The 21,520-nt window shown below is 47.3% G+C and overlaps 2 protein-coding genes and 1 long non-coding RNA gene across 8 annotated transcripts in view; 1 reads left to right on the plus strand and 2 right to left on the minus strand.

Annotated features, from left to right (window-relative positions):
• Positions 1–17,807, minus strand: osbpl1a (oxysterol binding protein-like 1A). Of its 6 annotated transcripts, none has more exons than XM_029145545.3 (29): positions 17,692–17,807; positions 15,665–15,794; positions 15,504–15,589; positions 15,169–15,243; positions 14,935–15,046; positions 14,713–14,798; positions 14,316–14,460; positions 13,849–13,916; positions 13,722–13,766; positions 13,120–13,193; positions 12,874–12,937; positions 12,687–12,788; positions 12,016–12,144; positions 11,824–11,905; positions 11,364–11,470; positions 6,507–6,669; positions 5,413–5,593; positions 4,858–4,933; positions 4,034–4,168; positions 3,830–3,927; positions 3,566–3,748; positions 3,385–3,492; positions 3,120–3,209; positions 1,976–2,102; positions 1,739–1,852; positions 1,537–1,660; positions 1,354–1,444; positions 1,204–1,224; positions 1–836 (listed from the first exon to the last, which is right to left on the minus strand). In XM_029145545.3, exons 2-29 carry the CDS (start codon positions 15,786–15,788, stop codon positions 734–736), a joined length of 2,913 nt encoding a protein of 970 aa, XP_029001378.1. In that variant the 5' UTR covers positions 15,789–15,794; positions 17,692–17,807; the 3' UTR covers positions 1–733. The 6 variants fall into 6 exon arrangements, with proteins under 6 accessions (XP_029001378.1, XP_029001380.1, XP_029001377.1 ...); XM_029145547.3 differs by lacking the exon at positions 17,692–17,807 and adding an exon at positions 17,168–17,273 and having other exon boundaries at positions 14,935–14,983; XM_029145544.3 differs by lacking the exon at positions 17,692–17,807 and adding an exon at positions 17,168–17,273.
• impact (impact RWD domain protein) overlaps positions 17,726–21,520 on the plus strand; it is an 11,983-nt gene continuing 8,188 nt past the window's right edge. Inside the window, exons 1-5 of the mRNA XM_029145553.3 lie at positions 17,726–17,867; positions 18,240–18,368; positions 18,472–18,524; positions 18,652–18,714; positions 18,838–18,923. Coding sequence (XP_029001386.1) covers positions 17,820–17,867; positions 18,240–18,368; positions 18,472–18,524; positions 18,652–18,714; positions 18,838–18,923 — 379 coding nt within the window. The 5' untranslated portion in view covers positions 17,726–17,819. The remainder of the gene's footprint in view (positions 17,868–18,239; positions 18,369–18,471; positions 18,525–18,651; positions 18,715–18,837; positions 18,924–21,520) is intronic.
• LOC114852879 (uncharacterized) overlaps positions 19,562–21,520 on the minus strand; it is an 11,898-nt gene continuing 9,939 nt past the window's right edge. The window contains exon 3 of the long non-coding RNA XR_003785472.3: positions 19,562–21,105. This is a non-coding gene — a long non-coding RNA (uncharacterized LOC114852879). The remainder of the gene's footprint in view (positions 21,106–21,520) is intronic.

Consider the following 21,520-nt stretch of genomic DNA (forward strand, 5'->3'; position numbering starts at 1 on the left):
TATTTGATCACAGCACTTTATTTTCTAGATTCCTCTGAAAGGTGTTTTAAATGTCACATACTGCACGTAGATGGTAAAAACATACATGAATATATGAAAGTTTATTTACTGTAGATGTGCCATGAAGTACTTTTAATGCTCTTCATGGAAGCAAAGTGCGTTAAAATGAATTTGTTTTATGCGTTACGAGACCTTTTGGTCCCCGAACAATTATAGAAAAAGTATTAATAAATCACTCGTCTTGTTTTATGATGAACGGAGCACAACAGACAAAAAGACAAATGACAAATCCAAACCACACGTGGGTCACTCTGCGCCTAAAGTAGGGAACACCGGGAGAGTTTACATCAACGCTGTCCTCGTATTAATGGACATTTAGTGGTTTGAGTTCAGAGGAAACGAGAGCAAAATGATGACGTCATCCAGACTGTGTGGAAAGTGTATGTACAAATATACATTTAAACTCAAAACACTGGGAATGTTTAAATAAGAACCTACTAAAACCATGACCCCCTGTGTTTTAGTGCCTCTCTACTCAAAACCAAACATCCCCCCTCGCCGTCAAACTACTTCACATTTTCTGTTTACACATTGTTTATGACAGTAGAACTGTGCATAAAGTGGATTAAGGCCATGCGGTTGAAGTCTACCCTCCCCCTGTAAAGTGTGACCACGGCGTCCTCCACGTAGAGGAGGCCGTGCGGCGTCCACGCCTCCACGCAGGAGGCAGACATCAGTAGATGTCGGGCATCTGGCCGTACTTCCTTTCCCAGTATCCGCCAGAGAACAGCCAGTCCTGGGAGCTGGTGTGAGGGTTTTGCCCCTGTTGAAACCACCTGAGAACATCAGACACGAGTCAGCATCCGGTGACCGAGGGCACAAACACGAAGCTCAAAGTGCTGACGCGTCGTTAAAGAGGAAGAACACGCATGCTCCATCATCAGAGAGCTCTGGCTCAAATACTGTTGTCTTTGGCTAGAAACTTGGTGCATGAAGACAAGGGACTTTTTGGGGGTGAGGACTCCTGGTGCTTGAGTAATTCCACCTAGTACCAGTAAGTGGAGCTGCCATGCAGGTGGAAAGGAGACAGGATTTGTTCATAGTTTGTTTACTGACCGACCAGTGATTCTACAACTTCTCCCGAATACGTCACATAAATGATGAAGTGTTTAGTCACACAGTCAAACAGCAAGAGGCTCTAACCTTGGTCCCAGGGAAGGACTCCTTTAACATCGAAGAGAGGATGCGACAGGGAAAAATGGGACAAGCGCAGAGTGAAACAGTGAAATAAGCGCAGAAAGAGAAGCTGTAAAGTAAAAAAAAAAAAGGCAGAAACACTGAGCGCATCCTCACCTCGTCTTCCACTCTTCGTCGGACTTGGAGCGGTTCTTGCAAGCAGCCCTCTGCTTCTCTTCCAGCCGTTTCTTCTCCTCGCTGGCCAGGTCTACACAGAGGCAGACGTTGCTTTACAGTGGCTTTAGATGGCGATAAAAGCAGCTCTTTGCAGGTTTATGGCACGTTGGAGACGATCATTACCAATGTCACCATTCTCCATGGCGCGTATGTCGGGCCTCAGCCTGCAGTCGGTCGGAGGAATGGCTCCCTCCATCTCCTTGCGCAGCTCGTTCAGCTGCATCGCAAAGGATGTGAAGCTGTACATCTACAATTAAACAGGGAAAAATGAAAAGGCCGTAATCGCACATAATTCGCAGGCATCAGTTGCATTAAGCAGTCGGACCTGGGCAGAGTTGGCCGGTCTGGGAGCGATTCTCCACAGCAGCTGGCTGCCAGGAATCACCTCCACGGTGTCTGCAGCTGGTGAAGGAGCCTCCTCCTGATCGCCACTGCAACCCTGCAAACGGGTCCGCGCTTGATTACAGTGCATTAATTAGTAAGTAGGGCTATTTATTATGTCTATTTTGATTTAAATGAGGCTCAGCAACAGCTCAGAATGAAAGAATTAAAAGGTTCCTACCGCTTTGCTACCTTTTTTCTCCTCCGTCCCCTTTTTATCACTTTTCTTATGCGCTTCGAAGGCGCCGGGGTCCACCACATACAGACACTCGGTCCACTTCCCATAGAGCGCGCACAGCTTCTTTTTGCTGAGGGGGGAAACATGGGTACGAATACCCCCAGGCACAAACAGCGGATAATGATTCGTGTCAGCGCTAGCTTCAGAGTTCCAGTCAAACAAATAGTTAAAAACATGAAAAAAAGACACTTTGATGTGTGTCTCTCTCTCTTACTCACACACACACACACACACACACACACACACACACACACACACACACACACACACACACACACACACACACACACACACACACACACACACACACACACACACACACACACACACACACTCCATTTCCAACAAATTGAGCCATTCTCAATTAAAGCTCCACAGACTAACAGGCTGAGGCCACACGAGGCCCCCCGCTGAGCAAACCAACATGTTTTCCCCTCTCCTATAACTCCCATCAGTGACATTTTTGTGTCCCGTGTGTCCACAGAGCTCATGTTGCACATTTGGTCATGTTCTCATGGTCATGCACGCGCTCCGGGTCCAGTCATTCATGTTTAGTCACTCGCTCTGCTGCGCTAGAATCTGCTCGTCCTGTAATTCTGACGGAACCATCTGCTCGTTTTGGTCCCGCTCCTTGGCCTCGACCGGCGACACGTCAGCCGCTGCATTAGAGCTCATGACCAGAGTGTGGATGGCAATAAATGATTAATTAAATGAATTGTTAATTGATATTTAGCATAATAATTTGGCTTTTAAATGAGATGTCACAGCCAGCTAGCGCTCGCGCAGCTAGCCGTGACCCAGGTCGACCTGCTTAACTTCATTTATGTTAAGTGAAGCCACATGTTTTAGAAGCGTGTGACATTGACTGGCGCCGTAACGAAGGGCAACTCGGCCTCCTCTGGCGCTCATTTCACTGTACAGTGCGTTATGCAAAACGCCGATGAATACTTCAGCGCGTGGTGTGAAATTTCATTTAGGGGTGGGAATTTATTCCAGCGGCGCGACTCATGACTAGAATGATGATAGGTCTCTAGAACGCGGCAGCGTTATCCGGACGGCTCCTGCGATGACTCCAGCGCAGCCCTACCTTTTATCCAGGATGTACCCTTCCACCTTGTGGAGCTCTTTGCCGAAGAGGCCGCACGGTTTGAAATTCAGGCAGCACTTTTCTCCAGTTCTGAGTGAGAGGGGAGAGAAAACAGCACTTTATCCTCTCTCACGCAGGACTTCCTCATGTGCGTTGTCCAGCTTCCTTCCCGTTCACCGAACTTCCTCAAAACGCTTCGAGTTCTTTCCAATTCGTCATTATCAGAAACATCCGGCTCTGGTGAAACTTGGCTTTGCTCTCCTACCTGTGGTTGATCACCTCCATGTTTCCGTACTGCTCAATCCACAGCTGCCCCACGATAATGTTGTGAACGCAACATGTGGGATTAGTCCACGTGTAGGCTTCATTGTACCTAGGGAGACAAACCGCTGAGCTTAGTGTGCACACACCTTTCAGATGTTTGCAGGGTCACTCAGCTGTCTTACTTGGGAAGCTCCAGCGTGATGGTGCCCTTCGGCTCAGCTTCCACACTCTTGCCCCAGAATTTGAGTTTGGGGTAAATGGATCCGTGAAAAACAAAGTCCTGCTTGAGGCCCTCGGCGTGGAAGGCGCTGACCGGGGGGTGGTGGCTCACCTGCTCCGATATGAGCCTGAAGCCCAGATCGTCTCTGGAGGTCAGAGGCGCACGCGCGTCACCATGGGAACGTCACATCGGGCATCTGGCGTCACTTCAGCGCGAGCACACTTACCTGACCAGCTCGTAGGTTTCTCCCAGCAGGGGGTTGAACGGTTTACCCGTCCGCTCCCACTGGGAGGCCACGGCAGACACGGCGAACGCGGCCACACACTGCGAGCAGCAGATCACAGGATGGGACACGATGAGCGCCGCGTTCCCGGCACTTTAGGCCATTTGTGCAAGACGGGTTCCAGGGTGTCACAGGGTTCTACGCTACCTTCATTCGCTCAGCAGAGTCTGAGGAGGCATTCGCCTGCTGGATGAGGTACGTGTGCTCCATGTACTCTGTCAGACGCTGCAGGAAACTGAGCGGCTCGTTGAAAATCACCGGCATTGTGATCTTGGAGAGTTCCTGAAAGAGACACGAGGAGAGAGGAGATGAAAAAGAGAAAATAAAGTCCTTTCACGCTGCGAGTGCCGCGGTCGTTTTGGGGGTTTGCAAAAGCTGAAGGGAAAATTTGGCCTTTTTTCAATCGCGCTGCTGCTAACGATTCGCTTAAAACAGTTATTAGGAGGATTACGATGCTTGAGCCTTTTCATGGAAGTACAGAAACATACATATATGAACTACTGCTCAAAACCAGGGTTCAATAAAGTATGATCCACTCTCATAAAAGCAGGGATTTAGCAGAAATATAGTTTGTTAGCACAAGTACAGCTGCAGCTAATGAATGTCATTCATCTCACACACACACACACGCACACGCACACACGCACACACGCACACACATTTGTGTACTTACATCAAAGTGAGGACCTCCATTGACATAATGCCTTCCCTAGCCCCTTACCCTAACCATCACAACTAAAGGATCTCTGAACTTTGCTCTAATCCGAACCAAAACTCAATTCTAACCTCAGCCCTAAAATCACATCTTAACCCTCAAACAGGCCTTCAAAAAAGTGAGGACCAGCAAAAATGTCCTCACTTTGGTAGGAAAATATGTTTTTTGGTTCTCACTTTGATGGAAGTACAAGCACGCACACACGCACACACACGCGCACACACGCACACACACACGCACACACACACTCTCTCACCATCCCAATGCAGTTCCTCAGGATGCTCCAGATACTGAAGTCATTCCTGGAGAACATCGGTGCTGGTAAGCTGGTCCTGAAATTGCAAAAATAGCAAGAGAACCACACGTATGATGCACTGGTGTCACTCTGTACTGTGCTCCTAGACACACATTAAAATAAATGGGCTGGACACGATGACCCTTAACATCACAATAATATAGCAGGAACAGGCTGAACTGGGCTCGGAACCTCACAGGGATCTCTCTGCAGGCTCATTGTTGCATTACACTTTGACCTTGTCAATATTTAACAGCTTCAAGTTCTTTCAACTCGGCCTCCTCCCTCTAAGAGTCTGGCCCTCGCTCTAAATTATTCACACTGTGAAGTCCAAACACTTGAGGGAGAGCACAAAAATGAAATAGAAATATTAGCCAGGCAGCGATATATTGCCGCCTGACACTATCTGTCATCTCTGAGATATTACAGCAGGAAAAAAAACACAATAATCACAGTCTATATGTGTAACAAAACGAGACGCCGAGCTCTTTGTCAAGTTTGTTCAGCTCCACTGACCTATGCTTTGTGATTCCGTTGGGCTGCGTCTCCTCCTTGTCGCCATGGTGATCCTCCTGCAACATGCTGGTGGGGCTGCTGCAAGGGCTGCTTAACATGACAGAGCCTTCGTCCTCGTCCTCCTCCTCCGACTGGCTCACCACCGTCTCGAAGCCGCTCAGGGAGAGCTCAGAGTCCGTGTCTGGCGGGGACCAACGCACGGACACGCTTTGAATGTGGCCAAGAAACGCTCCAGGTGAACGGAGTAGCGGGAAATGTGACGAAAATGGTTTTTAGCGAGCGCTGCTAGATTGGAAACGTCACATATGATGATGCGTTATCCTTCTGAGCTGTACTTCACTTTGCATCGACAGATGCCACACTCTCGTGAACTGAACCCACATGGTGGCGTGGACAGTGAGGGAGCGGGTCTGTGGCTGCACAAGCCTCAGGAAACCAGCCCAGACGCACTGTGTTCTGACACACGTGCCTTTTTCTCCTGTCCACCCCATCATTAAAAACCAGGCGTATTCCACTCTGTGGGTCGGGGAAGAAGGGGGGGGGGGTCTCGGCTCCACAGTCCTACTCATTTTCCAGCCTCCCCTGCACTCACAGCTCCTGATTGCCTGAACACACCTGATCCAAGTAACATTAGCTAGAGAACAAGCAGGGCCGTGCCTCTCGAGCACCAGGGTTACCAGCGTCGCTGCTAAGACACGAATCAGACGGCTCTAATAACAATGTGTAAACACATGAATACAAGCAAATCAATGACTGATCGCAAATTCATACGCTATTATTAAAAAAAACAAAGCTTCCATAAGGTTTTACATTAGCGTTTCATTCAGCTGTTGTTGTTACTAATTAAATGCTGAGGTGTAATAAAACACATTTGTTGCTAGATCCTCCAGCATCAGTCAACATCATGCAAACCCCCCCCCCCACACACACACACACTACAAACAAACACCAGTTTGAGCTTACGTCACGCCGGAAGGACAGCAAACGCAACAAAATCATTCACCAGTGGAAAAAAAAGGATTCCACTGTCCTAAAGGTCACGGTCACTGAACCGCCTGCGTGTCCTGAGCGCGTTCGGGACGCCGTCGACTCACCAGACACAGCGTCGTGGAACTCATCCTCGCTGAGGGCGCTCCGCGGCGAAGATCCCTTGACGACGGATTGCTCGAGTTCGTGGTGCTCTGTGGCCAAAGTCTGCAGGGCTTCAGAGAGGATCTTATTCTTCTCCAGCTCCTGCTCCAATTTCAGGCGGCGCACCTGAGCTCACCGAACACACACACACACACACACACACACACACACACACACACACACACACACACACACACACACACACACACACACACACACACACACACACACACACACACACACACACACACACAATCATATATCACTCAAAAACAACGTTATTTATCTTATCTAAAGACAACAAAATGTCCTTCTGCCCCGCTTTTCTACAACCTGTCATTACAAACAGGCGACAAATGTGCGTGACTCTCAGCCCGTGGGCCTGCAAATAAGCGGCGTGTTGACGGACTGATCCTCCCCTCGGCACTGTCCTGTCATTATCAGACCCACGGAGAGCGAGAGAGGGGGACGGCGGTGGGCCGTGTTTATCTGTAATGGAGGACAGCTGCCTGGATGCGGCGCGTCTCAAATGGCCCGGCGAAGAACACGAGTCCCGCGGAGGAGAGGGGATCGAGTGACAGGTAATGGACTCGCATATAAACTATTAACCGAACCCTCCTTTTACACAAGACATTAGCGCGGCTAATACACAGCGGCGCTCGCGTTTCAGCCGCACCTTAAATGTAGAGTTGGAGAACAGAGGCCTCGGCCGGCGCCGAGGCTTTAAGAGGAGGAGAAGCCCAGCTGCTTGACCCCTCCACCAGCCGTGTCAAAGTGCAAACCAGCGCCGCAGGAGGTGGAAGTGAATCAGAATCCTTCCTCCGCGGAGGCGGAGGGGAGCAGCCCCCGCGGCTCCATTCACTCCGCCATCCATTACGCGCCGCGCTCCACGCGTCTGACTTCTGCCTATTGAGACCCATTGAGGGGCCCATTCACGGCGAGCCCTGCCTCTGCGCGCCGCGGTTCAAAGAGACGCCGCAGCTGAGCTATCGAGGCCCGGCCCAGGTGGGGAGCCTGAAAGCGCTGGACGGGCTGAAGCTGGAGCATTCAAACGCTCCCCGGCAGCCCAAGGGCACACCAGCAGCGCCGGCGCTTCTAAAGAGCCCAGAAAAGTTAGCCAGCGTCTCTGTGGAGCGAAGGCGTGTGAACATCACAGCCCAGGACGACTTTGTTCCTCCCAACGCTTAATTAAAATACGTCAGGCTTTGGTGTTTTACAGTTGTGTCCATGTCAATAGGCAAATGTCGTGTTTGTGATGCTGAAAATCAGGCAGAATGAGCGTAAACATCTAGGGACGAACAGGACAGAAGGAATTACATCCAACAACATAACTGCAGCAGATCAGAAGCTGCAGCACTTTTAAAGATCACCTCAATCAAACAGCAGGAAGGAGACAGTGACTAACATCCTACTCCTCATTACAGCGTCACACCCTGATGGAGCTCAGGTTCAGGGCATTAAATCAGGCTCGACTTCGCCTCGCGCAAAGTAAACACTTCTATGTGTTGCCAAATTTTTTATGTTGCCATCTGCAAAACCGAGTCAGCAGATTGAAATCAGGCTGGAAATCAGATGCGCTCTTTAAGTTTCGGGCATCATCAGTGAGCATTGTTTCGACTCCGGCTCTGCAGGAAGACGCAGTCGGGCAGATTTTGTGATTATCCTCGGTTTACTGGTTAATATCAAACCAGCACTGACCAGTGAAAGCAGTGATGGCAAACACCAAAGGGAAAAATGGCTAAAAGCAGATTATATTGAGTTTTTAGGCCACTTTTGTGATGGTCTGACCTTCTCCCTCTGTGGTGAGACGAAGGAGAATCCAGGTTCATTAAATTGTGGAATCTATCGCGTGTCCCTCAGCAAATTGCTTTTAGTCCGTAGACGTGTTTCAAATGCACAAATATATTTATGAAAGAAAATATATATAGAAAAGGAAATTAAAAAAGGAACAATGAGTCAAATCAGTGCTGGTGTTGTAAGTTCTGAAATGGAGTGTAGAGAAGGAGAAACTAAACTCACTCTGAAAGCCTTGATGAATAAAATGAAATTGAATCGCCTCAACTGCAACGCACCACTGCCGCTGCTAAGATGAAAGGACTCCGGTATCAAATATGAAAGCACCTTTTAGAGGGAAGGGAAAACGTCTCTCATGCGCGGCCTCTTTGGGGAGTTTAATCCAACTTTGTCCAAACGCGGCGTCACATAATGCAGTCGGGTGCAGAGTCATCTCTCCGTACGCGAATCGCTAGAGGTTAAAGGTGAAACGCTGCACGTGGATTTAAAGGGGAGAAGGAAGCGCTCAGGGTGAAGACGACGAGGTCCCAGGCCTCAGCCTGTAAACAAAGCTCGGCTAACATAATGAAGTGTATATTAGAGGAGTGAAGGCGCCCAATTACCCACTAACAGCAATATTCCTGCAGCACTTCACAGCTGATCCTCTGAAGCGCCCGTGCTTCAGCTAAGTGTTTTGAACAGGTCCCGCTTTCATCGCCCGCAGCACGTCCACGCACGGCCATTAGCCGTCCGCAGGCCTGAGGAAGACCAAGTCTTCAAAGGGCAACGAGGGGTTCGGAGTCAGCGCTTCCACCTCATGACTGATCGCTCCACACGGGCCCTTTGTCCATGTTCTGCATCTGAACGCAGCCGCAGACGAGGATGAATCACTGGATTTTTTCCACTTGGCTTTGATCACTGTCAAAATGTTACTTATCTCATGTCTATTATAAGAGCAGCGCAAAGTCTTTAAAGCTTGTTCATTTTTCATTTCTTTTGCGTAAATACATTTTCTGTGTTTGCATTATTTCCACTAATGGCTTCAGCTTTTTTACTCCACTGACTCGTTCTTATTTAAAAACTTGTTTATTCTAGTTTCAATTTTCAGGGTAAAGTTGCCAAAAACTAAGAGGGTGTGAAAACTACTTTTCTGATAATTAATGATATTTGGCAGAGGACACGAATGAGGGTGAGTAGACCGTGCTGAGGTTGGTTAAGGAAGCAGGATGAAGACATGATAATTAAAACAAATGAGGCAGTGGGAGTCCTGTCATCAATGCTAAGCGTCAGCTTATATATGATGGTGTGAGACCAGCACTTGCTTTGCCCATTTAATTCCATGAAGGGGTCAAAAGGCGCAACCGCAGCCCCGTCACCTTTAGTGACAACCCGACATTTAGTTGGTCTCTGCCAGAGGATCTTAATTAGGCCGACATAAGGTCAGCGGATTCCAGGTACAGACAGCAGCCTGAGCCTTCAAGGCTTTAAAAACAGCCCACGGAACGCAAAAATCAATGCATTAAAACTCCAGGTGGCCAGTGAAGGGCAGCAGGAATTAGGGCGCTGTGGCTGGAGCGCGTTAGTGGGTCCTGCCGGCGCCGTTTTGCATCAGCGAACGCCTTCGTATGCCTCGCCTGCCGGTACCAGGATAAAGAGAGCATCACCGCAGCCACAAGCTGATCTGGATTGAATCTCTCACACGGACGAGGCAGAACTGCACAAATCTGTTCGCCCGATTATCATAAACAAAATAAAATGGGTCTCCTTTAATTTTTTTTATTAGATAAGACACTCAGACGAGATGAGAGACCGTTAATGCTGCTGGTGCCGCCGCCGGAAGGTGTAATTATAATTATTTTTTGATTTGGACTCATTCAACTTGAGGAAACTATTGCACATCCACTTCTTAATTTCATTTGGGCAAGACATGAAACAACAACGCGCTGATTGTAACAGGCTTCACTGAGACATCCAGTTGCCTGATGTGGCAATAAAAAAAAAAAAACAACATAGCGTCACGTTTGCACAGCATTGCTGCAGGGCAGGATGTGCAGCATGCATTAAACAAAAGGGGACCCCGAATCAGAGGAAGCGCATGATCTGGCGTAATGAGACGAGCAGATCAGATCCACAGCACCGACGGTGTGGGTTAAGACATCCAGTGGAGGTGAGGGGAGACACATGAGCAGCAAAACGAAAGGTCACTGCTGGACGTTCTGAGAGTCAGGAACCAGACCACAAAGTATTAGAAACTCCATTATTATTCTTAAAGAAAGCAGCAACTGAGACCCAGAGATGGGCCTGATTCTCTTCAACAAACTCCCACTGGTCTCTACCTCTGGTCATTGTCTCCAAACTGGATTATCATTTTTCACAGGTTGCCATTACTGTTCAAATACAAACACACACACACACACTTCACACAAACTGAACTCTATTACTTTGTGAACATCGAGAAATGAGAACAGCATTAAATGCTACTCAAATATAGTTTTACATTCTGTACAGCCGCTGGAGCTGCCGTGAGCTATAAGTGGTGTTTCCTGAAGGATCTAATCTATCCACTGAATCCTTCCATTATAATCAGATGCTTTGAATCCAACACAAAGAAAACCCGTCTTATAATCACTGCGCTTCACTCGGTGCCGCTTTAGAATCCAGCCTTGTTTTGTTTTTACATCTCATTCTTAAGGGAAACACTGCTACACATGCAAGGGTCACGGAGAACAAGGATCTTGTTGATTATAGTATTTATAGGCTGTTTTTTTAAAGGGTCAGTTTAATCAAAATCGCACAAATGAAAATGTTTTATTACTTAACTGTCACAATAAAGAACCAGGAACATTCCTGCATAACTTTGACGCAAGCAAAGATACTGTACCACAACGAACAGAAATGAGCCTGCAACCTTCAAACATCTGACTTCAGTGAACTTGGAAAATGAAATTTAAATGCTGATAATTTACTGCATCTTCGATTAAAGCCTGACATGTGGCAGGCGACGAGGACTGAAACGGGGATGAAAATGGAGGCAAGCTGCTACTCACCCCTTCCTGCCGGGAGAGACAGCTGAGACAGACACCGAGATTGGAACTGGTCTCGCTGGACAACGCGCAGATAGCCTGCATTCTCTGAAGCACGGCGGATGGAAAGCCTGAGGATGCGCACACGCACAAGCACGCATGCACACACACACACACAGACACACAGAGTTAAATTATCATTCTTCATTTCACTCTGAATTTTGTGCCAAAGAAGTTCAGTGGATTGTTTTCCTCTCAGCTACAATCAAGCAGCACGCGAAACCTCTGATGACAGAAGCAGATGGTGTCAACTCTTAAGAGAATTTTGAATATTATTCCACCAATATTGAATATTTATATGTGCCTAATGGAGCTTGTCATCTTAATCGCCTTTCCACTCACGAATGCTTCCACTCTGAGCTTCATCATCTGCTCTGTACATTCATATTTAAAGCAGAGTTTAACTGAGTCATCGGATTTTTACTTTCTGCCAGCCTGTCGTGTTGCAGCGCCGACAGGAACGCCGCCACCTCAAGCTCCAGCTTCTTCTGGCTCGTCTCCGCCGCCTGGATCCACACAAACGAGAGGACACGGATGCAGAAAGGGTGGGAGGACGCCATGACTCATCACGCTGACACGCTAATTACGGGACATTATTCGTCTTGTGCAGAGCCACCTGTAGCGAGTCGGTCAGCTCCCCGAGTGACATCACTTCCACGTCCTCCTCCTCCTCCTCGCTGCCCTGCTCCTGCGAGCAGTAGTGTGTGCTGAAAGCTGTGTGCTCCTCCAGGGCGTCCAGCCAAGCCTGGGAGACAATGACAGAGGTTTTTGGTTGGTCATAAAAAGCAGCAGCCTACTAATTTATGTAACGGGCTGCTGCCGTGCCAAGCTTCCCTCCGCTGGGATCAGAGAAAAACACAATTACCAAACACTACTAAAAGGGAGTCTGACGTGGAAACACGCTCTTTTACTGTGAAATCAAAGCCACCACACATAGAACTCTCTTTACAGCGTGAAGCCTGTTAGCTTAGCGGAGCAAAGAGGCTCTGGGTGGAATAGGATGACATCATCTGGAGGAGTTTTTGACTTCCCATCACGGCGCCCGACTTGTTCCCCCACAACTCCTCCGGATGACATCGCAGATGATGTCATTCCCAGATGATGTCATCCTAATTGGAGGCCCTCCCCAGAGCAGAACACCAGGGAGCAAGTTTAAAAGACTGGTGCTCTGACAACTTACTCATCTCCTAAAAATATACCAAGACGAAACGTTAATATTTGCCAGAGGTTAAGAGATAACTGGGATTTCACAGGAGAATCTGCAGCCGGAGGCAAAACGAAACTTGCTTTTCTCGTTGCCTCGGGATTGTTTTTAGGTGACACTTTGAAGTGATGCACGCTGTCGTCGAAGCACTTGAGGGTGAAAAAGCAGCTATCTTTGGCTCGGATCTGGAAACAGGAGAATCAGAAGTAACGGCGTGTGAAAATCCGATGCGATCAAAGCAGGCGGAGACGGTCCGGGCTAACGGCTTACCATGCAGTGGGAGTGCGTCAGGGACTTACAGCCTTGCCTCCTGCCACCGGTCACAGCGTCTGACCTTCAGGTGGAACACACATTTCCTCAGGTTTCTTCATCTTACCCCCCCCCCCCTCCAAACAAACAAACGCCTCCTGCGTTTAAGTCATTTGCAACCTCCGGCGCTTCTCTAATCTAAAGCCGCGGGATGCTTCAGTTTATCATTTTAGAGCTTTGCACATATCTGATTCAAGGAGCACCTACTGTTTGGAGTACCAGGACACGACCCCGTCCTGCAGGACGACCCAGTAGCAGCGCCAGCCGAAGAACCGGGAGCTCTGCGGGAAAGGGCAGCGTTCATTCAGACTCTCAGCGAATCCACTCACTCAGACACCGCTCTCAGTCTATTTGCATTTAAACGGAGCAGCGAGAGCAACGCGTACATTCCCCAACACCTGCGATGCATTTACTAATGCACTGTAAACGTGCTCACGCTGCACGGGCACGTTTGTTTCCTCGCTGATTAGCTCAGCAGGTACTGAAATGAAGCCAATTTTTAGGGTTTCCCAGTGCTGCGGTCTGGTAATTTGAAAGCTGCCGTAATTGCCTGTTTCTGTGTTTTAAACAGCTCCCACATTACCGCCAGAGTGATAATTACAACATGGACTGTCGTCAGCTATGGATTAATACTCACTTGCTGTGCTACTATTCCAGGCATCAGAAATGATTAAAAAGAGAAGTTAAATAGTGGTTCGAAGACAACTGACTGCTTGTGGCTTTAGAAGCGTGCACGACCGACACTCTGTACTGTCCCTGAACGCAGCGCAACTGTTTTCCATGTCTCAGAACTGCAGCCATGACTTTACCTTCCAGAGCTGTCCCTCGTGTTTCTTCACATGTCGGGTCAACACCTGCAACAGACACAGATGACATAAGAACGCAGGCCGCGAATGAGTGAACTGATCTGGAAGTTTAACCGAGTTTTCAACTCACTCGATGAGCGTTGCCTTCGAGGGCCTGCTTCATCGCCGTGTCGCTGGCCAGGTCAAACACGGTCTGGCCTAAGTGTTACAGACACGCAGGCAAACCGAGGTGAGACCGGAATACTGCTGGACTGCTCAACATTTAACAGATGATCATCCGCTTTGTCTGTGGTGTAGCTGTCATTTTCAGAAATAGCTGTTGTGTCTGGCAAAATTAATAACAGGGTCTGGAAAATCATCAGTCAGCGGCTATTTCTGCCCGAGCGAAGAAACGCCGAGCGAGCTGTTGCCGCCAATAAGACCACCATTGGTTGGAGCCCGTTTGCAAAGCAAAACACTGCTTATACGGAACACAAACTAAAAGGCCAGCGTCAGAGAGGAGCAACGCTGATGTCTTATTAGTACAAGGCTCACATTTCCATTACACTGGGGTTTATCATCTAAAGACAGAAGCCGGTCATGGCTGGCGGGCTGTACCATTCTTGTTCTTGATGTTGGGGCTGGCTCCGCTCTTGAGCAGCTTCAGGGCACACTGCTTCTGGCCCCGATAGGCCGCACAGTGCAGCGGAGTGTTACCCAGTAGATCTGTGCAGCTGATGTCTGGAGGCTTCTTCCTGCTGAGCTACAGATAAAAACAAGTGGCTTTTATACCGCAGGTCTAACTGTCCTGACGCTTTATTATTCAGCCAAGAAGTGAAGACGGCCTTTTATTTCTAACAGTGGGGTCGAGAGCTGGGAAACTTTGACACTTTGTGAATATTTAGGGACATTTGTAGCCATCAAAATTACCTTTTTAACCATAATAAAGTGAGCAATGATGCATATTGTGCCACACAGTATGACATCATGTATGTACAGTAAGGTGTGCACAAACCAGCTGAATTAGCGCTGGAAGGTCTCCTTCCCGTGCAGCTTCCAAAAGCTTCTCCTCCAGTTTCCTCTCCTCTGTTCTTTCAGCCGCTGGTGTTTGCGAGAAACAATCAGGACGGGTTCAGAGTGGGTACATTCCACGAATAAACCGTTGTATAGATAGACGTTGACATGCATAAAAGAATGTTTTCATGAGGTGTCGTAATTTGCACCACGGCTCTCTCACCTTCCAGCATGCCTCTGATCTCTGCATTTTGCGTGACATCTTTGGGAATCTGTGCTGTCCCATTGATGACAGTAGCACATGCATCATAGTGCAGCAGCAGCATGACAACCTCCTGATCAATACGTGATTCATTGATTGATTGCTCGACTGAACGGATGGACAAATGCATGCACAGAAATCATCCTATCCACAGAGAGATGCAGAGAGAATGCTAGAATGGCCGCGGCGCGGTACCTTTCTTCCCGTGAAGGCGGCTTTGTGCAGCGGCGTGTCTCCCACGTTGTTGGGCAAGTTGACGTCTGCGCCAACCTGCAGAGGTCACCAACACACACACACACACGCACACACACACACACACACACACACGCACACACACACACACACAAACACACACACACACACACACATCACACACATCACACACATCACACACATCACACACATCACACACATCACACACATCACACACATCACACACATCACACACTTCGTCCACGCAGCTGCAGCCTTCACTTCCCTATAGTCGTCATCTATGTCTAAATCATGGTTTAATGACGTAAAAAGTGCACCTTCAGCAGCTCCTCCACCACATGCGTGTGTCCGAAGTAACAGGCCAAGTGAAGCGGCGTCCAGCTGAGGTTGGACTTGCTTTTACCTGAGAAAAACAGCACATGGTGCTTATCGATCCAGGACCCCCCCCCCCCCCCCCCGCGTGATGCGGTCCCCGTACCTTTGCAGTTAATGTTTATCCGCGTCTCCTCTTTAGCCACCGCCCGAAGCAGCCTCTGAATCCCAGGCAGGTCGCCGTTGCGGGCGCAGCGAAGGAACTGCTCCTCTGGCTCCAGCTCCTCCATCACGGCCTGCGGAGGAAACGGAGGATGGAAACAGCAAATCGGCACAATGACGCTTTTAATTCCCCGTGACTCAACTGTAATTAAAACGATGCTTTCAGGAGGCCGAGCTCGCTGAATAGCTGCTGCAACTAATCAGTAGGGGAAAAAAAGAAGCACAATGAGCTGGAAGGTTTATTAGTAGCAGCACATTTGTTTTCCTCCAGCACTTAAGTACTTTGATGCCCTCTCATAACATTGAAGTACTTTTTAGGAAATTATCACAAGCAAAACGCACTGAAATGATTCCAGTTTAAGCAGCACTACAGCAATTTTGTTTTCCAGCTTTAATGAAGTGACCCGTAGAAGAGAGATTCCTAAGTGGATAAGTCGCAGATATTGATAGATCCTCATTCAGAATCATTTGCGCAGTTTAGGAGACAACAGCATTCACTCAATATCAGTCGGGTTTGTTGAGTAGACTGAACCTAATGTGGGAAATGAGTGACCTGTGCCTTTAAAGTGGTGGCGTTGAGTCCACATAGTTTATGTTGCCTAATGCTCGCTCATTGTTTGGGGCATGTGAACAAAATGTCACAAGACGCTGTTGTGCGACGAGGAAAAGGCAAAAGTCAAAGGAGAAGAGGAATCAGGCATTTACATACAGAGGTGACGGTCACCAGATCAGCTTTACAGGAAGGAAACAGCCACAGATACAGTCAGTGCACATGATGTTGAAAATAGCTCTAAACACTGAAGAGCATTAACCAGAGGAGTGTTAAACTGGCTCCAGAACAGGTTTACCTGCAACTGAAGCATGTGACTGGATGTGATTGCTCTGCTATGGTGTCTGGCGACAGCCTCAGCCTGTCTGACTCACTATTTCCACCTATTCAATTAATGATGTTTGATGTTTTTCAACATTTTTCCAGGATAATAAGTCTCCTAGCAGCTCAAATACAGACAGCAGAAAATAAATACTAGTTTAATAAATGAAAAATGTTTAAAGCTACAATGTGAAACCATTAAAGCTATTAACTGCATGAAGCTTCGAGTCTACTTACACCCGTGTCCTGCCTTTAACATACTGTAAACCCAATGAAATTACTGTAAAAAACGAATTTTGGAAAATATTGCAATTAAGCAGAAATAGCTCTTCTTTTGCATCACAGCAAAAATACAGCGTTTACACCATTTGTCGTTGAGGGAACCACATCGGCTGCATTTACATTAGTTTTCCCAGGTAAACGGCGATTTCACGCAGTTTGACAACGTCACCTAAGTAACAACAACAGCCCCGGTCCGAATTCGGCGTGTGGAGCAGCTGTGACACAGGCTGCCCTGGTTTTATTGGTAACGAGTGACCAGAAGGCGAGAAAAAAAACAGCGGGATCCACACTTACTGCTTCGGTCGCTCCGATCCTGTGCCGTGGAGCTCACGCAGGCCCCGAGTGCGACTGCATGTGATGTTTTAAGCCGCTCTGAGCCGTTTCGTTACTGCAGCGCGGCGCACACATCACATCGTCAGTCAGTCACACACACACACACACACACATACACACACACACACACACACCCACGGCCGCACACGCGCTGTGCTGACACACTGCTACGCTATGTCGACACACAGCTGGCTGTATCACGCACACATGCACACATGCCCCGTTTGCTGTTTACAAGCCCATCAGCTGATCGGCGAGGAACGGAAGTCACCCCTGAGAGTAAGTTAAGCCTTTCAAAGTAAAAGCTCGGTTTGACGTAAACGCACAACACTGATGTTATTTTTTTATTAGATGAAAACAATAAAACAACAGCATGAAAATACATAATTTTTTCAAAGCGCTGCAACGAACCCTAGATGCGTTTTCTCTTTTTTTGACGCGACAGAGTCCGGAAGTTGAAACACACCGAGCCAAACAGAACTGACCTGGAAGCAGTTTACGCTCACATGCAGCCTGGCTCTGCTGGTGCCTCATATGTTCGTCTGCCTTTATGTGTCCTTCCGTAGCCTCATTTGCAGTTTCTGGCATCTGACACCACTGACAACATGAATCAATGGCTGACGTCATAGGTCCGGAGAACGAAGCAGACCTACAGGCTCAAGTAAGATTAGATCAGTAAAGATGGAACCGGCCACTCTGCCTTGATGTAGTACACGCGTCAACAGAGCGTCCAGGAAGTTATTGGCCTGGTACCTGCCATGAAATACCCTGACCCTGGCACACATCGCTCGCTAAAACCTCGAATTGATATGTTCACACCTTTTGTTTGCACATTTACATATATGGCTTATGCAGGGTTAATACTCAGTAGTTTCATTTACATAGTTAAATCTACTTTGAAGCAGGGGGTGAGGATAAGGCCTGGACTCCACTCTTCCTGTCACATCATTTTTAGTTTGATTAAATTTGCTTTTCTGAAGTAATTCATTCCTAATATATTCACATTTTATTGATTCTGCTGTCTCTCATTTAGATTGAAGAGGTTGAGGCTCTGTCTTCTATATATGGCGATGAATGGTGCGTTATAGATGAAGCATCTCGAATATTTTGCATCAAAATATCAAACGACTTGGAGGAGCCAGAGTTGACAGCACGTTTGCAGGTAGAGAATCTAGCATCTGTCTATAAATCTAGTCTTTGGAAGTGTCCCTTCTGTGTTCATACATCAGTGCTTATGATGAGGTCATTTGTGTCATATCGATCAGATTATTCTCCCGTCTGACTATCCGAGCAGAGCTCCACCCATCTACCAGATCAAGTAAGTCCACTTGCCTTTGAAATGAGGTCTTGAGGTGAGCTGCTGAATTGAGAAAACAACAACCCACTCGACAAAACCCCCCGCTCGTCCTACTTAATAATCCTGTGTTTGTTCTGGGCTTTTGTAGTGCTGCGTGGTTGCGAGGACCAGAGAGAGCAAAACTGGCAAACAGCCTGGAAGACCTCTATGTGTGAGTGCACCTCCTAATTTCTGACTTTTCATAGCTGCAGCGAAGCCTTTTTAAGACCAATGCTGCACTGTGCAACTCACAGAGAACTGAATCTTACACGCGACCCTTTAAAAACCCTTGCAGCGAGCACGCGGGTGACAGCATCCTCTACCTGTGGGTGGAGAAAATACGAGAATTCCTGCTGGAGAGGTGCCAGAGCTCAGAAACAGGTGAGCTGTGGAAAATTAAATTCACGCTTGAGGGTCACACGTATATGAGCAATCTGTAGTCACCTGAAGTGACACTTGATTGAGGGCTTCTCAGTGTAAACTGGTGGGTGTGGGCATTGGTGCTGCCCTTAGCGGCGTCAACTCATTAAACTGCAGTTTTCCTAATCCATACTCTGCATGACTTTGATTGCAACGCAGGCCAATTTGTCAGTTTTTAAGCCGAAGCTGTCAAAAAGGTGATAATTCTACAACATGTTTAATATTGAGGTGCTGGAGTCAAACTGGAGTTTATTATATTACGATAAGTCACTTTCGCTTAACAGACAGTTTCTTTGCGTTCATCATCAGAGCAGACTCGGACTCTGTGCACGTTTGCTGTTGTTTTTTAGTTTAGTGACTGGAATAGTGAAGCGCTCTCCAGACTATTACTATGCTGAGTGTTGCTCCTATTAGAGCCCAGTGAATGCTGCTTTGACATGTAGAGATACTGTATCTGAGGCCCGGCAGGCCCGCCGTGCCTAGTTACTGTTGCTAGGCTATGATTGGGTGATCTCTATCCAGAGGCAAATTTAACAGACTGTCAGTTCAGTGCTTTCCAAGAGCGCGTGATCACATTAGCGCTCGTTAACAACTCCGCTCCGATAAATCGAACTGCTCGTCAACAAATTTCCTCCAAACAAAGTTGTCATGCCAGAGTTTCAGAAGTGTCAGCATGAATCGGGGGAAAGGGGGTCGGTTGGGGGGGGGTGTCCAGTTGGTCTCAGCCTATCTACCAGCAGTATCTACCGCTCAGGCAGAAGGAACAGGCTCGAGAAATATTAGCTGTCTTTGCCCATTGTGGTTTGGCATAAATCATCCTGTCTCTCCAATTCATGTGGTAATAAGTATAACTGGTCACAGCACTTTAGCTCACAGGAGCGGGATCGACAGCATATTCCCATTCAAATGGCCGAGACGCGGTGGAGAGGGGGAGAAATGATAAGGCTGAAGATGCATACTGTAATCCACACAAAAGGAAATGAAAAGGGAGTAAACACGGACGCAGGGACATGAAAAGCATAGAGAAATAATGGGGAGAATGATGAAGTCTGCATGAATAAGGCTGCGTTCTTTTAATGGACGTTAGCACCTAGTGTGTGAATATACATACACAGCCAACAGTTCTGTGTCAGTTTAACTTTAGTTCCTGTTCCTGTAAAGTGAAAACCTACTTAGTATGAAGAACATTAAAGCATAAAAATGAGCAAAGCATTTTTTTATAAAGCACAATATAGCTGGTTCTCTCAATGCATTAATCCCTAATTTCATTTAATTTACTCTTTTTCTCTTTTATTCAAAGTATGTTTTACCGCCTGACACGTCTAAAAGAATGTTTCCTTATTCCCGCGTCCTCCGGTGTGTAGGTATTCCTGTCAGGCGGCGCACAGCAACCTTTACCGGCGAGATAGGGAGGCTTTTATGTCAGCTGGGTGGGCAAAGCCTTCACTGCAGGTCCTTAATCTCACTTCTTTGAGCGAAAGGTAATAACAGAAGAAAACTCAGATAAGTGTATAAATATCCAGCGTAAAGGGAATCAACTGGGGAAGTGGAAGAAAGTCACACAAAACAAGGATTTAGCCAACTTCTGCTGCCTCTCTCTTAATTTATTGTAAAAGCTGGTCTCCTCTAACGCCCTATAAATAGTCTGGAGGACCAAACGCAGTTCAGCTTGACAGCAAAATGGCAAAGTAGCAGCGTTGTCTCTAGTCTGTCCATCAATAAAAGTACTCCACAATTAAAATTGACTCCTGTAACACATTTGAAAAAGTTGAGGACTGAAATGTGTTCCGGTACCAAAGTCCCTTTTGTTGTGCTTGATTGATCGGACGATGATCTGTTTAACAGGTGAAAGCCTCTGTTGTGCAAGTGAAGATAGACCTTGGCTCGTCACGGTGCAAAAAAATTGCGAGCACTTTATCAACACTCTCAAGAAGAACTGCGGGGGATTAGATTAGAGAGTAAAGGTCGCCGGCAAATGCCTGACAAGTCAGCCTTGTTGTTGAATTTTATCTCAATAAAAATAAAAGTTCTGTAACATTTCTATTACTATTTGCTGAGGCATCCATAAATCCACACAGGCTCATAGTGTATAAGGCAGAACACAGCGGACCATGTTCTGAATTGGGCCCCTTCAGGCTGTGACCTGCAAAAAGTGAGAAAACAGTGAGACGTCAGTGTTTAATTGCATTTCTGACATCCAGTGTACAAAACGTGGAGCATCCATTACATTACATTAAACAGAGCACCTGACAATTTAAACCCTTTTTAAATATGTCACTTATTCCAAATGTACTTAAAAAAAACCCTCTATTATCAAGGACAGTCAAATGATCAAGGAGGCTAAAAATGATCAGCGTCTGTACGATTCTCAAAGTGAGAGCAAGGTTCAAGTAATTGGTGTCATCTATTAAGAATCGTCTGTCTTTCCTTATATAATAGATCATTAAACCATTTTGGTGTCAGTGTTAAGGTCATGTAATGTTAGCTGGCTAATAATTTGCTCAGTAGGTGTCAGTTTAATGACGAGCTGCTGCGAGGACCTTTATAGCCCAGAGTTT

This window comes from Betta splendens, chromosome 4, assembly GCF_900634795.4.
Source record: "Betta splendens chromosome 4, fBetSpl5.4, whole genome shotgun sequence".
Taxonomy (NCBI): Eukaryota; Metazoa; Chordata; class Actinopteri; order Anabantiformes; family Osphronemidae; genus Betta; species Betta splendens.

Excerpts from the sequence above, each read along its gene's own strand:
- osbpl1a (XM_029145545.3), bottom strand. The coding sequence starts at position 15,788 with ATGGAGGAGCTGGAGCCAGAGGAGCAGTTCCTTCGCTGCGCCCGCAAC. Across the intron at positions 2,103-3,119 it reads GGGTACATCCTGGATAAAAG|CAAAAAGAAGCTGTGCGCGC; the intron begins GTAGGGCTGCGC and ends TTCCCCCCTCAG. Across the intron at positions 1,661-1,738 it reads GACCGGCCAACTCTGCCCAG|ATGTACAGCTTCACATCCTT; the intron begins GTCCGACTGCTT and ends GTTTAATTGTAG.